A 16266-nucleotide genomic window follows, 5' to 3' on the forward strand; every position below is an offset into this window, starting at 1 on the left:
TGGTTAATAATTTTACGGTTGCTTGTGTTTTGATTAACATTTAAAAGGCGTAGCAATTAATTTGTAAAACGAGCGTTGGAAAAATAAGCAGATATGAATATGAAGATGAAAAAATTATGTCTAAAGAATTCATCTATGCATTTGTATGTATATTTAAGCGAATTCTTAAATCCAGAATGCAAATTGAGAAGAATTACGTGTTTTAAAAACTCTTTCTCTATTTAGTGCTTGCCCTCTTGAATGCAAACAACATTTCAGTTCAGTTTCAGTTTGAAAGTGATACAAGTAGTTGCAATATTTCATCTGAGTCCAGAGAAAGCTCATAAAGTGCGGTTCAGTCAGTTGGCAGTCATCTCACGAGATCAGGCACATTTGTTCCTGTTCCCATGCCCAAAATTTCCAGCCCTGAAGTTCCCCACAAAATACAAACAAAAAATAAACCGCGCGGAGAATTGAAACAATTCGGAGAAGAACAGCCAACTGCAGGCGAATTTCTGTTGTTTTCTACGTGCTGAGCTTGCATGTTCCCATAGTACAGTGGTTTGCTGCCGTCTCTTTCTGCGACTGATGCCCTCTCACTCGGCTTTCTAAGCAGAAGATTTACTCATCGAAAATGACTGGGCGCGGACTGGGGCTACAAATCAAATTGTTTTAGATCTTTAACTCGCTATGGCATGGCCAAGTTTAATGGCTTGGCTATGTGCCATTGCACAGGGCCTCCCCTTGACGCTCCTCGCTTCGCCGCTTTGAAGCGGGGCTTTCACCTGCGGGCTGCAAGTGGCAGCAGACGTCACGTACGGGTCCACATGGAACGCCCGCCGCGCCCAGCCTTGACCTACAGCACTGCTTTGCTCGTGGACGCGGACTTGGACTAGCCATGCCACTCCGGGGGGGAGAACGGAGTGGGAGGGCGCACCTGGTGACGCTACCTGAGTTCGTCGAAAAGCACTTGGAGTGCTGACAGGGAAAATTTCTATGCAGCAAACCTCCCTCCCATCGATCGCAACAGCCAAGCAAATCGGACGGAACATGGACCCGCTGCTAATGATCTCCCAATTTGGACAGTATCGAAGTCTAAATGCTGCTAATTAGCGCTCAGCGTCCAGCAGAGGCCTAATCCCCTCAGTTAGTAATTAAGCCAAGCCAAGTAGCCGGCCGGCCAAACACCCACGATCCTGTCGTGCTCCCAAGAGATAAATACCCTGCCAACGCACGCCTGCAGCTCATTAAAATTAAACTCAATGAGAGCCAGCGGTAGGTAGACAATGGAATGTTTGCGTTAATATTATGAAAAAAAATATATATATGCGCGTGGGCGTCGCCTTTCCGCAGCGCGGGGGCGTGGCGCATGGACAGAGAGCTTGTGCTTCAGGAAACGAATGCGCAGAGTTACGGCTCCACAAGTGCATTAGTTGAATCGCTGACGGAAGCCATGCTAATGTTTATTGGGCCATGGGAGTTGCGAATCCATAGTGAAGTATTCGCAACAATATTTGCACCAATCTGCAGGTTCAGTCGCGACTGATGACACATTTCCGAGCTGTCCCGCCACTCCACTGTTAACTAACTGTCCATATGCAAACGGTTGCGGCGGTTGCATCTTTGGCAGTGGGCAACATTTTTGCTCCGTTGTTAATTTGAAAAACGACGGGAGCGAGAACGTGTTTTTTTGGGCCAAGTCGCCAAGTTAGCCAGAGAAGTCAGTGAAGTCAGTGTAGTCTCTGAAGTCGGGTAAGTCAGGAGGCCGGCGGAGCCAGGGAAGCCAAGGAAGCCGAGGAAACGGGTTGCGCTAGGCTGGCGAGGCAAGCATACCGATCCGGCCAATGTGTGGCAACATCTCCGCGGTGGCTCCGTTGAACTTTGCGGTCCGCAGTGCGTCGAGCACTGGAACAGATTGCAGCACCGTGATTGCGGCATCCCAAAAGCCTCGTTCCTTCGTCCCCAGGCCGCCGTCCCCTTTGGGACCGCAATTTTCGGTCCAAGAAATTCTGGACAACTTGATGTGGTGGAACGTGGCCAAGCGAGTTGCCATGGCAAGCATGTTCCATACTTATATTAAAAAAAAAAAACGTATGAATTCATGACTTTTAGTACTTTGATCTGCAAATTAATACACATTTACTGATCAAAGTACTAAAAGACATGAATATATATACATACATATAACATTTGAGTATAAAGGTTACTCATTATTAAGGAATGTCCAAAAATTACACTGCTTCTTAACTTTCGAAGCGCTTTGGTAAATTTTTTTATATATTTCTTGGCCAAATAGAAATGTCCAACTATTGAGCATAATTTAGTGTCCAAATATAAACCGTCCGCTTTATCGAAACTAGAGAGTTTTCGCTGTCTATTGGCCAGCAGGCCAAAAACAAGAGTTCCGCGGCTGATCATTGCCAAATATAAGGGAATACCATAATTAGCATGGAGATGCTAATCAATCGGCCGATTAAAGCCGCCTGCTCCAAAAGTTGGCGGCCTATGGATCACTGTTTCCCTGCATACTTGTGGGGGAACCGAAAATTTTATGGCTCATTGTACAAGGCATACATTCGGGAGCAAGTGGAAAGTCTAATGAATGCGAACTTGAAACGTAAGGGGAAAGCAGGAATGGGAAATATGGGGGAGAATTGGGGCTCCAGACACCCGAGCACACTTCATCAGCTTCAGTAGCTTGTCACTCCCTTCTTTTCTTTCCCAAAAAGCAGCAGAAAATGCGAAAGGGTTGGGCAAACAGGCAGACAGCTGAAGATTCCCATACCATGTGCGCCACTGTGCTTCGTTATTTAGACAGAAAAGCAGCGGGGTGCGCTGGATGTCCTTAGCATTACAAAGGCAAATCAGCAGGAACCGCAAACGCTTACATGCCCCATCCCCCACTCATGGCCGGAACTGTCGAGGAAACACAAAGGACATTCCCGTTGTCACCCCCAACTCATTGCGTTCCATGCTGAGGGAGGTGCATGTTTCACTCGTTTGTCTGTGCTCCACGCGGGTCAACTTACCTTCGTTGGGGCTCCGAGTCGTCCAATGGCAGTCTCTACAGGTAACCAATAACTTTGCCTTGCAATGTGGCAGGAAGGGTTGTCCAACTGCAAGTAGAAGGACAGTGAATGCATGAGTTTATATTTCGCTGGGCTTCTTTCTTTTCACTTTAAGTCACTCGACGTACAAGCGTTTAAAGCTGTTTTCAAAAAATGTACAGAATATGGATTCTATGGCATACTTTTGGGCACTTCTCAGTCAATCGGTCCCACCAGAAACGGAGCACACTCCAACCCGCACCACTCACTTATGCGATACCCCCACTCAATGACCCACTCGAGTCTCAATCGATTAAGCATTCAGTTCGAACGCAGATCTGGCGACGATCTTCAAGTGCTGAGTGCCTTTGTCTCCGGATGGGTTCCACCCTCCTTCGCAGGGAAAGTGCTGCCGGCAAGACAGCATCTCCAAAGTAAACAGAATACCCGGCCCAACAAAGCAGTCAAAGCAAAAAGCAAAACACAGAGGCAGTTGCAGATATAATGGACATCTAGATCAATCAGTGGCAATTCAATTTGGACAAAAACTCAGAAGTGGATGTGGATGTGGTGCCAAGTCCTACCCCAAATGATCGTGTGTCTTCTACGGCTGGAGTCCCCACTTCTCTCGATTGTTATTACAGTCGGGAAGTGGACAACTTCGGCCCCTCATGCAAACGCACAACTAATGTTATTGATTGGAGCACTTTCATACATTGGCATTTGATGAGAATTCTTTGACAAATCAACTAGCTAACAAACACATGCTGCTCTTGAAATCTTCATTGTGAAATATGTGTTACGAAGAAATTGGTTTTGTTTTGATGCTCCATAGCTAGATGGTTGTCAAAACAGCCGACTTGCACTCTAGATGCAGACATGGACCCTCTATCGACCCGCATCTGGCCATGTGCATCCACCTACCCCTCGAAATGGGGAACGCAGCCGTGCAACGGGGCGGCTGGTTGGCTGCTGAAAGGTCATTGGGCTTGTTCAGACGCCCGTTCAGCTCAGACGGAGTTCGGAGCTGCATCCTGCTTGAGCCCTTGCTGCTCCGTGTCAATGACACGCCCTTTGGCCAAACCCCCGCCGCCCCACCTGCCGCTCATTAGCGCAGCTTTGGGGCCAATGCCAAAGGCGGGCAAGGAAAGCCCGAGGTGGGGACAAAGCCTCTGCAGCGAGAAACATGCAAGGCGCGGACCAAAAATGCGAATCTCAAATATGTGGCCGCCTGCTGGCCGCACAAACATTGGGCAGCGATAAGAGCGAAATGAGCAAATATTTGCGAATCCGATAAAGGCAGTGGTGAGTAAAGCACGCTGGATAACACTCAAATTCGGAGCATTCTTTCGTTGGATTCAAAGAATGTGATTTAAGGCTATAGCAATTCAGAGCATCATTATACATAAGTTAGCAATTAGTAATTGCTTTTTTCAAAGAATTTGATTTAAGGCTATAGCAATTCAGAGCATCATCATACATAAGTTAGCAATTAGTAATTGCTGTTAAAAACGATTGCCGATGGACGTTTTGAAGGACTCTAATGGCTGCTACCCTGCTATTAGTCGCCATCGATCATTCTGTACTTCGATATCAATTATTAAGAACCATCGAACACGCACACCATTGTTGCCCCTGCCATCCGTACTCAGATTACGTTTTGCATGTCGGGGCAATTCAATCGACATTCGTAGTAGAACATTTTAGAGAACATCAAAGCACTGCAAAAAATAATCTCAAATTCAGGTTAAAGTTAGTCGAAAGACTTTTAATGGACAAATAAATGGCTCTCCGCTTTCTCCCAGTGCAAAGCCCTTTTTTCGTTTGGTTACAGAAACTGGGAGTCTCGATCCCTCCATTTGGGATTTTCGTGCAATTGCCTGGCGCTCTGCCTCCTTTCAGCGGCAGACGCAAATCAAGATTCCGAAAGCGAGCGGCTCGTCTGCCGGCTGGCCCTTCTCTATTTTTAACCATCTGTCGATCCGATTCGATCCGATCCTCCCTCGTCCTCGTCTGCTAATAGATCGTGGCAATCATTTAATGGACATCCTACCCACCCCTCCCACCGTCGTGCGGCCTTTGGTACTGCGAGTGAGTCGGAGAACCGGGACCAGCATCTTCGCCTTGTAGGGACTATCCGCCTCCGCCTTCTGCGAGCATGCCACAACCCACATATGGTGGCCTGGCCATGACTTGGATTTATATTTAGTTCGCTTCCTGCTTCTACTTCTGCCCAGGCACTCGAGATGAGCAGCATGGAAATGAAAATGGAGCGGGAATGGTGGAACCACGAATGGTTGGGAGCTGGCAAGGGGCTGTCGACTGTCGCTGAAGTCGTATCAATTGCACTCCATTTATTGAACCGGAGCAGGAACATACAATACTTTTCTCGACGTCTGAACACTCGGAACTCTGCTGTCAAATCATGTTTTCAAGCGCATGATCTAATATTATCTCCACTTTCTATTCGCTTTTGGCATCCCATGGTATTAATAAAGAACTTTAACTTAATTGCTGGAAAACATATAAATAAACCGAAGAACGAAAGCGCCCTAGAAAATTATGACAAATGTGCTTGCCTGACTGCCTGCCTGTCGTCTTCGGCCCCACATTTGGCAATAGAAAATTCGACTTTATTTGTTTTGGAAATGAGAAATTCTATCTGTGCCACAATATGATTTAGTCAATTTACAATAGCAACATTCTCAGGTTACCCAGCATGGAAGAGAGGCCTGCAGACAGAATACCCTAGAGTACGACGGATATCGGGAGAAAAGTGCGCAATTAATGAAATCAGTTTTGCCTAGTTTCAATTGCCGGCAATTTGAATGCGAAATTAATTGAGACAACAGCGGTAGAGACTGTCGAGTGCATTTTGTAGTTACCCGTAGTTACTACATGCACACATGTCACTGGCTGCCAGTCTGAGTGTCTGGGTGTCTGAGTGTCTGGTCGTCATAGGGCTTCTCCCCGATGAAATGGGGGACGGAGGATGTGGGGCAAAAGGGAAGCAAAAGGGTGCTTTTGCATCTGAACTTACTGGGGGGGGAGATTCAAAAGTTTGCATTTATGCAATGAAAGAGCATAGGTGTGTAGCCAAGTTTATGGAAATACCGAATTTCCTCACCTTCGAGGCCGCAATTAGAAGATGATCTTAGGCTGATCCCAACCTCCAGGCGCAATTTGCATGAGTTTCAATTGGGTTAATAAAGCAATCTGCCCGCTATACTACGTTCGCATGGCATCTCATCACTAAATACCCTCAATTGCAATTTGTACGATGGGCGATCGATTTGCTCTGCTGCTCCAATTGCGATTCCACTTCTTCTCACTGACGTTTGGTTTGTACGGAGTACGGAGCGCCCATGTGCCATCCCCCTTTGGGCACGTCCCATCAATTGCTGCTCGGCCAGAGATTTCATGGTAGATTTGGCAAATTTGGAGCAATAAACTTTATGAATCGAGGCAGCAGCAGCGCCATCCATGTGCCATCGGCTAGTCTCAGAGTTTTCGGAAACCGTTAGCGGTGGAACAATCAAGAACCGAGCGGAGTTTAATTGACGTCGCCAGGCCATTAATGCTAATTCGAGCCGATTTGGTGCGAGGTGTGCTTGAAGACCTTTGGCGGGGAAACGATCTGAAGCTTTGAACAAAAGAGAAACCGATCGAGAAGAATGGGCTGAGAGAACAAACGGTTCTATGCGTGGATCAAACAACCAAAAAATGTGTAATTATTTATATCAGATTTGGTTCCCATCCGAGAGTTTCGGACTTTTGGCTGAGTAAGCAAGAGCGGGAATGCGAGAGTTAGGCAAAACATTGGGGTTCTTGTACAAGAAATCTCAGATTTCGGCTCCGAATTCCCCGGAACACCAGCGAATCTGACTTGCGAATTGTTTCGCGTGTTGTCAACGAGCCGATAAACAAACACCTAAAAATGGCAATCTTACAATTCTCCTCCTCTTTTAAAAATGAGAAGTTTGCATAAAGAAAACCAAAAAAACAGCACATTCGGAGCGATAAATTAGCTTTGCCTTCGATGTGGGATTCGACTTGGAGGCAGGTTTACTACCCCTGCTCCACGAGAACTCCTGCCTCCGTTCCCACCATACCAGCACAGCGTAACGCCACGCACGCGCTGGACATGAAGGAAGATCGGGAGACGCAGATCGAAGAGGACGCAGAGGAATTTTGTGCGCAGGCGCAGCCCAAAAAGGGCACCAACCTCTTTAAGATCTGGCTTCCCAGCTTTGCGGCCTGTTTTTTTTTTTTTGTTTAGGTAGGCTGCTGACAATCCACACCGACAGCCAGCTGGCGGCAGCGTCTCTTATTGGACTCGGCCACAAGGATTCTTGAATGCCCTGAAGATCTTGTCTGTGATGGTGGGTACAGTGAGTGATTCAAGCTTAGGAATTGCTTGAGCATTTATAAGTTAGTCATGTCGTTTTCAAATGTGAGCACTGATGTATTCGGAACTGTTTGGGTACGATCCGAATTTGAGCACCAAAAGCGAGAACGATGACGCGAAATCGTGATCTGATGTTCGGGCTCTGGATTCCAAAGAACGCAGATCGAGGAGGAGTTCCGAGCGAATCATAATCCCGAGCGCAGTTCAATGTCAAGTTCGTGCGCCTCGCCTGATCCTCCGTCCCCTGCATCATCGCTTTTATCCACGCTGCGCTGTTCGCGGGACTTCTGCCCGGGGAAATGCGCGTTTGTTGTTGTTGTTGCTGTTGGTGAGCTCATCGCCAGGGGGCACTGGCCACGCCCCAAAGTGACGGCATGGGCGCCAAAAATGAATTTAAGTCGCTCCCTTCTCACCCTCCCTCTCTCTCGCTCACTCCATCTCTTCCTCGCATGTTAAGTGCCCACTCGAGAGAGATTTGTTTCTCAAGGACGCACTTAAAGGAGGCGCGAGTGGGAGGGCAACCACATTTGGACGGAGTCATGGCCGTGAGTCACGCATATGACACTCGGCGAGAAACGTGAGTGAGTCACTCCCCAAAGTTCCCTGATTCCCCAAAAAGTACACGAAGGAAGGAGTGCGAGCAGAACGAAGAAGAAAAGCAAAACAAACTGGATTAGGGCATCAGTGAGATAGGGGAAGGGCTGGGGCGGGGGGAGGAGTGCGAGTGTCAATTATGCAATTAGAAGTTAGTTCTCATCTTCTACTTCACCCACAGCTTCACCGGATTTGTTTCTGTTTTTATTCGCGCACTTTGTTTACCTTCGTCCCATTAATATTGCTGCTTTTGTTTTTGTTCGCTCGTTCGTATGTTTGCAGCGGTTAATGGTAAGATAATAACAGCGAGCTGGCCGAGTTTCATTAGCGATACTTTAAACTAATTAAACACGCGAGCTTAGCTAACTCACGCAATTTGTTCGTTTTTTGACAACAAAATTAATAGCAGTTGCGTTGCTGTTGCCCTTGCTGTTGTTGTTGTTGATGCAGGAACAGTTACTAGGGAAGCAAGTGAGAGGGAGGAAGTGATGGAAAGAGAGAGCAACGTCAGCCGGCTGCTGGACACACACACAGAGTCACACTTGGGCGCACGCACAGGGAATTTTATTGATTTTTCACACTCACACAGTAACGGTAAACAGGAGCTGGGCCTAGATAACGGTGATAGTGGCCGAAAAGCGGACGCCCAGATAATGGAAATTCGCAGCGCAATATAAACACAAAAGGTGCATTAATCGCAACCCCGGTAAAACGGGAATTGCTTGCAGGCTCTCTGCGCCTCTTTCTTTCGCTCTCTCTCACTCCGTCACACTCTCTCGTTCTCCTGCAACTCCTTTTTGCTCCCTTTTTCCAGCAGCAATGATTTTGGCACACGCCCAAAAAGCAAAACGCCGCGCACTTAAAAAAAAAATGGAGCCACCAACTTGCACCATTCCCAAGGACTCACTTTTCTTCAGCAAAAGCCCATTTCCGAGCGGCCGATCACTGTGGGCCAACTCCCCCGATTTGTTGCACTCGAGCGTTTGTAAGATGCGAAAACGCGCGCCGCGCAATCGCCTTCACACAAAAAACGCGTCCGCTCGCAGCAAATTCAAAACACGAATGAAAATGAGGGAAGTTGATAACCAGACCAGAATTTGATAAAGGCAAAGTGACCAGATACCCGAACTGCTCCGCTCTGGCAGCACTTCTGCGCAGCGTGTCGCGACTAACTTTTCTGGCGATCTGGCAGCGCCGTTTTAAAACGGTAAACGGTTTAAAGTTTTTTCTTTGCATTTCTGCCTCACGTGTTTGGTTTTTTGTCAATTAACTGTGTGCAAAATGCTAATTTGGCACCTGCTGCTCTGGCCAGCATTGATAGCCAGTGCCCCCCCGCGTCCGTTCGCCAACCAAAAGGCCGAGGTGGCAAAGCTGCGAGGCGAACTAGAAAAAGCTCTGGAATACGACGATGGAGCACCAGTGAGTAAATTCGAGAAGTTGGTTTTCTTTTTCAATCAACACTCATAGCCGATCCCAGCCAGGAGTGGTGGTGGCACCCACGTGGACCCAGCAGGCGGGGCAAGCGCCGCCTGGAAAGGCCTCCAAAGTGGTGGTGAACCACAGCTCGCTAAGCAGCGCCTCCGCCATTCGCCAGGAGATTCAGCAGGCGGTGGCTCACCAGGGACAGAACCAAGAGGTCCTCCAGCTGGAAGCTTTGCTGAAGGCAAGGGGCAGCAGTAAGGACAGCCCGGCTCAGGTGTCCAAGTCCCGTCACGAGCTGCTGGGCGCAACTGTACAGGAAGCCAATGTGGTGGAGTCGCACTCGTCATCGCAGACCGTGGATCTGGAACAGCTACAGCGCCTGGAGCTGTCCAAGAGGCGCACCCGCGACATGCTCATCCTGGCTCGCATTGAGGAGTTGCTCAACTGCAGCATGCCGACGGATGTGGATCGCTGGCTGACCCTGCAGGCCAATGGAAGCGTTTACTTAGTGGGTCAGCAGCAGGAGGGCCTCCTGGTTCTTTCAGAGGAACTCACTCCGTTGCAGTCCTATGTCCACCCCTTTCCCATCACCGCCATGCTGGGAATAAATCGCTGGAACAGAAGGGTGCATATGCAGGAGGGTTTGCTGGTGATGGCTTCCCAGGATCAGCTTATCTGGATGCGACTGGAGCCCAGTCTTGGGCTAAAACCCATCTGGCACTGGACGATTGGCTCTCATGTGACCGAGATTAGAGCCTTCAACTTGGAGGGACAAGATTACCTCGCTCTCGTAGCAAATCACACGCTTAATATCTACGTCTATGATCTCGAGGCGGAGGAGTTCTGGATCGCACAACGTGTGCAAATGGCAGAGACGATCTCCAACCTGGCCATTCTCGATACAGGGAGGGAACTGCTCCTGGCAGTGGGTCAGTGGGACGAGGTTCTGATATACACCTGCACTTCGAAGGGGCAACCGCTGCACTTGCGCCAACAAGTTGCTGCCCCCGAGGTGGCCGGCGTCACTGCCTTCCAAATGGGCGGACGCAGCTACCTTGCGCTGGGTGGAATAATGCCGCAGATCCTTGTCTACGTGCAGGGTCAGCTTGTGCCACGCACCATTCTCGGCCAGAACTTTGGATTTGTAGACCACTACCTTCCCATCCCCGTGCGCAGCTACAGAGACGACCTACTCCTGCTCGTCCAGCATCGGGTTGCCTTTGACACACACTCACTGGTCGTCTTGGAAGTTTTGGTTTGGAACGGTGAGGCGTTTGAGGCGGGATTGCCGCCTCCTTGTGGCACTGCCTATGGGGCGGGATGCATGTTGGATCAGGATCGTGAGGCTGGCATTTCAGGAGCTGTCCTGCTCCGCCGCTCGCCGAATCAGCCGCCGCTGGTCGTGGTGCCCAGGAAAGAGGCTCCTACGGGCATTTTTGTGCTGGAAACTCAATTGCTGGCTAGGAATTCGGAGACACAAGACCTGCTGGAGATTCGACAGTTCATGCAGGATTGGGTGCACGAACAGGAAGAGCTAATCCAGCTGGCTGAAGAGCTCTTGGTAGAGGAGAAGTCTGAGAGTCAGAACATCGAGGAGCTATCAACTCCACTGGTTGTCAGCGAGGGTGGAACCATTGAGGAACTTTTCGTTAACGAAGCTCGCTGGACGGGAGCGGATGCTGTTGTGGATATAAGCTCGCTGCTTCAGCAGATACTTCTGTTGGACGGGGAAATGAGTTCTAGGCGATCTAAACGCCAGCCAGAGACGCTATTCAACTTTCACTACGAGCAGCTGGATGTAGAAGCCGTTGAATCTGTGGAACTTAACTTGGAGCAGCTCAACCATGCGACTTTCTATATCCGAAATGGCTCCCTTGACTTGCCCCTGGGAACCCTCAATGTTCAGCAATTGGAACTTTTGGAAGCTCCTAAATTGGAGCTCGTCCCAGTCCACGGTGCAGAATCATACGAAACTCTGAAGATGGCTACGGATTTGGACAGCATTTTTATAAACGAAATGGAGTGGGACAAGCTGCTTCAAGATCTTGTATGGCGTCATCAGCCTGTTAAGCTTTCGCAGTTACATGTAGAGGGAGTAAGTGGATCCTTCGGCAGCCTTTTTAATTGATAATTCAATCTTTGTCATTCTACAGCCGGTCATTTTCGAAGATGTACTGAGTTTGCACTCTCTGAACGATCTTAGCTTTCCAGGAGACTATCTCTGGTCGCAGGGAAATGAGACGAGTGTTGTCCAGGCGCCGAAGGAGTTTACGCAAACGCTTTGTGAGTATCTTAAACGGAAAAGAGGAACTTCCTTCTAAGATTTCTTATCATTAATAGCTGCAAGTGCTGTGGACACGACGGGAACCATCAACGGCGTATACCCGGAAGATGTCATTACTCTCAGTGATTCCCAGGAATGGCCAGGATTGGTTACCTTCTCACATTTGGAGGTTTCTGAAGAATTGGAGGTACGTACTTAAATAGCTGTTCACTGGCTCTCATTACTAAGTCCATATCACCAAGCAGCTCAATGGCAGCGCCCAGGGAAGGCAGTTTGAGGAGGCACCTTTAAATCCCACTTTGCTGGAGTCACGTGTTATCAGTGCCGACTGCCATTTCGAACAGCTTCTTGTGCGCGGCCCTTTGCGGTTGCTTGAAAAGCTGGATAATGACAGCTTTGGTTCTCTGCTAGGAGATCTCGTTCAGCGTTCGCCGAATTCCGCCCAAGAACTGCAGATAAATGGACAAAAGCGGGTTGACCAGCTGCTTCTGCCAGTGGATGCTCATATCGCAGATAATCAGCTCAGTGGAATTTCCCTCAATGATTTTGTTACCAAGCACACGCCACAAACGCTTTCGAATCTGACCCAACTGGGAGGGTATGTTTACTTTCATCAGTTGGAGCTTGGGAAAGAGTCCTCATACGACGGAGTTCGCCTAGAGGAACTACTCTCCGAAAGTCTTCGACTAGATAGCCCATTTCCACTGAGTTCTCCCCACACCCGCCTTCGGTTTGTTGGTCATGCCCCAAATTTCACCCGCCTACAAGTTGAAAACATCTTAAACAAGGTGCCGCTGTCAAGTGGCTACCAGCTGCTCCATGAACCGCTCCATCTAGGCAGAGCTAACTTTAGTCGTCTGGCGGCAGGGCAAGCGCAGGTTAACTATGATGTCGCTGGCAATGGACTACTCAATGGACGAAGCCTGAGCCGTATTCTACAGGAGCAACCTTGGACTTGGTCGGGTGAAGTGCACGTGCAGGAGCTGATTCTTCCCCAGGGTGTGCAGGCGAACCAGCTGCAGGGCATTAAGGCAGACCTTCTGCTGGATTTTCTGCACCAGCTGGACGAGCTCCCGCTGCTGATCCTTCAGGGTCGCATCCAAGTTGAGCGCATCGCCGTCAACGGTTCGGTGCAAGCAGCTGAAACCTTGAACATGCAAGCCTTCCACGAACTTCAGAGGCAAGTCGTTTGGCTGGATAGGCAGAACGAACTAAGGACGCGTTGGGTTCTGAAAGAATCTCCCCAGTTCCAGCAGAACCTCCAAGTCCTGGGCAGCTTTAACGAGCGCCTGCTCCCAGAACTGCTGGATGACATTGTGCCGCGCTCCGACACGCACGAGGTGCTGATCGAGGGCACCAAAAGCTTTCTGGCTCCTGTTACCACTAAAGAGCTTCATCTGGCTGCGCTGAATGGGATTCCCTTCAATAACATGGCCAATAAATTAACTCCGCTACACCTCACTAGAAATGTCCGCATTCAGGGACGCATCTTTGTGGAGGACCTGCAGCTAAATGGTCAAGTAAACGGAGATCCGGACATTCCTGCTGATCTGCAGAAACTGCTCCGCTGGGATCTAAATACAGGAGGCTTCGTGCATCGGGGAGCCGTTGAACTTCCAAAAAAGGCGCTACAACGCCTAGTGGTTTTGGGACACTTGAAAAATCGCAGCCGTGAGCCCGTTCAGGAACTCTTTGATCAGCTAATCTTTAAGGAGCAGCATGGCATACACTTGCATGGTCACAAGACTTTCACAGGCCGTCTTCGCATTGAAGATGGAGCACACATCAAGTTCTTCAATGGACGCAACCTAGAACAGTTTCTAGAGAATATAATCTACGTAGATTCACAGGGGGAGATACGTTTGGAAACACCTGTTCACTTTGCGGCTGATGTTAAAATGGATCATCTTGAGGCAGATCGCCTTGTACTGTCGGGCGAGCTGCTCAACGGATGCAATGTAAGCCAGTGGCTCCTGGACACTATTCGGGTCGATCGCGATTTCCAAGTGCCTAAGAGTGAGTAAAATATTCTTCACTTTATAATTCGATTTAATCATGTTCGCATTTCAGTTGCGTTTGCAAAGGGATCGCTGGACGGTAATTTCTTGGAGGTAGAGGAGCTTAACCAAGTTAATCTCTCACTGGTTGTTACCCGCTTCACGGAGCAACAGTTAAGCGATCCCCTACAGGCAGATGATTTGCTCCTAGATGGTCAGCTGGTGGTGAGGGGCACTGTAAATGGTTACAATCTACCAGAGGAGTATACCAATACTTTAATGGTGAGTTAAATATGACACTTTATACTCAAATAACCCCTATCACTCAATTTCATCCTCAGATTAACCCTTTGCGAGAGCAGCAAGTGGATACACCTTTATTGTTGTCTAACATTTTTGTCACCGGACCCCTGGAGGTAACTGCTCCAGTTCTTGGTCTAAACGTAAGCGATGTGGCAATTTTGGGCGAAGATCCAGTGCTGCTGCAGTCGTCGCTATATTTCGACACCCTGCATGCTCCGTTTTTGAGAGCGCATCAGAACATCAATGGATTCGACTTTAGGGATTGGTACGAAGGAAGCTTATGGGCAAGAGGTCGGGAGCAGCAGGAAATAAGCGGAAACTGGCGCGTAAAGAAACTGCAGGTGAAGCAGGGTGATGAGCTGCGACCACGTCGACAAACTGCAGAAGAGAGTTACCGGGAGTTCTGCGAGGGTTTGGTCAGGATTCTCCTGCCTTACAAAGTTCAGAAGCTGCGGAGGAGATTTTATTTAAATCAGGAAATTGATCAGGAGAATATTCGCCGAGTATTTGCTTTGGAGGCACCCGGGGGCATTAGTTATCTCCTGATCAACGAGCGAGGATGCTGGACCCGCATCCACCGCTGGAATGGATCTTTATTCGATCGATCTGGAGCCTTCAAGAGCGGACCCGTGGACGACGCAGTTGCTTTACGAGTGGGAAACACGAGCTCTAACCAGGACTTTGCTTTTATGACCAGCTACGAGTTGCAGGATAAACAGAACGAGCCAAGCTTGAATTGCAGTGCAGTGAAGCCCATTCTGCTGAGCTGGAAACTGAACAAAACGAAGAGCACTGAGCACATGGAACTATCAGCGGACACCTTAAGAAATCTCAAAGATCAATATGAACAGCTTAAAAACCAGCCACTCCCTAATCCCAGTTACCAGCAAGCTTTTAAGTATCTGCAGCGTCCCAGCATCAAGTCTCAGCTCGGATCAAAGTGGCAAGAGGATAAACAGGAACTGAGTCCTTCGGAGATGGACAGAATGCGAAGGCGTCTGCTGGACACCTTGGAATTCCGGTTGCAAGCGGAGGTAAACATTACCCAGCTAAGTATTCCAGAAAGCGACCTATTCGACGAGCACCTCGTGGAAGATTTTTTGGAGTTGATGCGCCAATTGCGATCCTTGCCCCGGCGTCTAGATACAGAGACTCTTCCACTGCCAAACACGCCGGCCAGAGTTCTGGCCGCACGGAGTGCCCAGCTTATCTGGCCCACATTGCAGGAGTTGCGAGGGGTTTCGAGTGGAAACGATTCTGGCTTCCAGGAGCAAGTTCTGGAGCAAACGCTGCTGGATGTGCTCATGCTGGCCAACGAAGAAAATGGCTCAGGGGATGAAGAGAAGCTGCATGCTGTGATTCAGAGACTGAGAAACCTTAAAGGAGAGCTTCAAGGGCAAGAGGAAGACCATGAGGGACCTGCTGCCTCCTCTTCGGATAGAAATGAACAGCGTTTGACGCTACCAGAAGTCGACTGGAGACCCGTTCAAACACTTCGCCTCGCTGTGGGGCCAGCAAACCGTCCCCGACTTCTTTACGCCCGGCTGACCGTGGTGTCACCAAAAGACGGTCCTCCGCCCACCACGCCCTCCACTGCTCCAGCCGCCCACATCCAACTGCATCATGCAAATGGATCGCTCTTTCAATCGCTGGCAGGGGAGCATGGGGCACGCCATCTGACATCATTGCGGGTACGAGATGAGACGCTGCTAGCATTTATGGAGGGATGCTGCCGTATAAGAGTGCTTATCTACCGCGGTGTGCAAGGATTCGTGGACTTTGCCCGTTTCCCCGCACCTTCCGAAGAAGCTAAGAGCGGAGATGGGGAGGTCTTGCAGTTACTATCCCTACGCTTGCCTCTTAGTCGGCCACCCGGAGCCATGTACTTATTGGCGGTGGTTCAAGCTCGACGCGTCACTTTCTACGAAGTGGTGGTAGCCGGATTACTAGAGCCGTGGCTCCAGTGCCCATGATGGAGAAGCTTGTTAAATTGAAATGAATATGTAAACGTGTTTGTATGGATGATAGTGAGTAGCTTATAGATGTAGTTGGTTGTCTTTAGTGTGCTGTTTGTTAACTGGGTAATATTATTGTAATTATTCTTCTTGTTGTGAATAAACATTGGTTTATTGATGTTTAAAAAGTATATAAACGATAAAATTGCGATTCATAGTTGAATTAGGTGAGTACCCGATTAGTAGCAAGTGCTGTTCCCACAAAGGCTTGACAATC

At 49.0% G+C, this 16266-nt stretch overlaps 1 protein-coding gene across 2 annotated transcripts; it reads left to right on the plus strand.

The window, feature by feature from the left end:
- Nucleotides 1-9242: 9242 nt before the first annotated feature.
- LOC6615964 lies at nt 9243-16170 on the plus strand. Of its 2 annotated transcripts, none has more exons than XM_032725179.1 (7): nt 9243-9447; nt 9506-11545; nt 11604-11733; nt 11791-11921; nt 11980-13750; nt 13805-14013; nt 14073-16170. In XM_032725179.1, exons 1-7 carry the CDS (start codon nt 9310-9312, stop codon nt 16005-16007), a joined length of 6354 nt encoding a protein of 2117 aa, XP_032581070.1. In that variant the 5' UTR covers nt 9243-9309; the 3' UTR covers nt 16008-16170. The 2 variants fall into 2 exon arrangements, with proteins under 2 accessions (XP_032581070.1, XP_032581071.1); XM_032725180.1 differs by having other exon boundaries at nt 9410-9447; nt 9496-11545.
- Nucleotides 16171-16266: the final 96 nt, after the last annotated feature.

The sequence above is a fragment of the Drosophila sechellia genome, chromosome X (assembly GCF_004382195.2).
Source record: "Drosophila sechellia strain sech25 chromosome X, ASM438219v1, whole genome shotgun sequence".
NCBI lineage: Eukaryota > Metazoa > Arthropoda > Insecta > Diptera > Drosophilidae > Drosophila > Drosophila sechellia.

What these genes read in the sequence shown, in the direction of transcription:
- LOC6615964 (XM_032725179.1), top strand. Translation starts at nt 9,310, where the DNA reads ATGCTAATTTGGCACCTGCTGCTCTGGCCAGCATTGATAGCCAGTGCC. An exon ending in CGCAGTTACATGTAGAGGGA is followed by an intron (nt 11,546 to 11,603) that starts GTAAGTGGATCC and finishes GTCATTCTACAG; the next exon opens with CCGGTCATTTTCGAAGATGT. An exon ending in GGAGTTTACGCAAACGCTTT is followed by an intron (nt 11,734 to 11,790) that starts GTGAGTATCTTA and finishes TATCATTAATAG; the next exon opens with CTGCAAGTGCTGTGGACACG.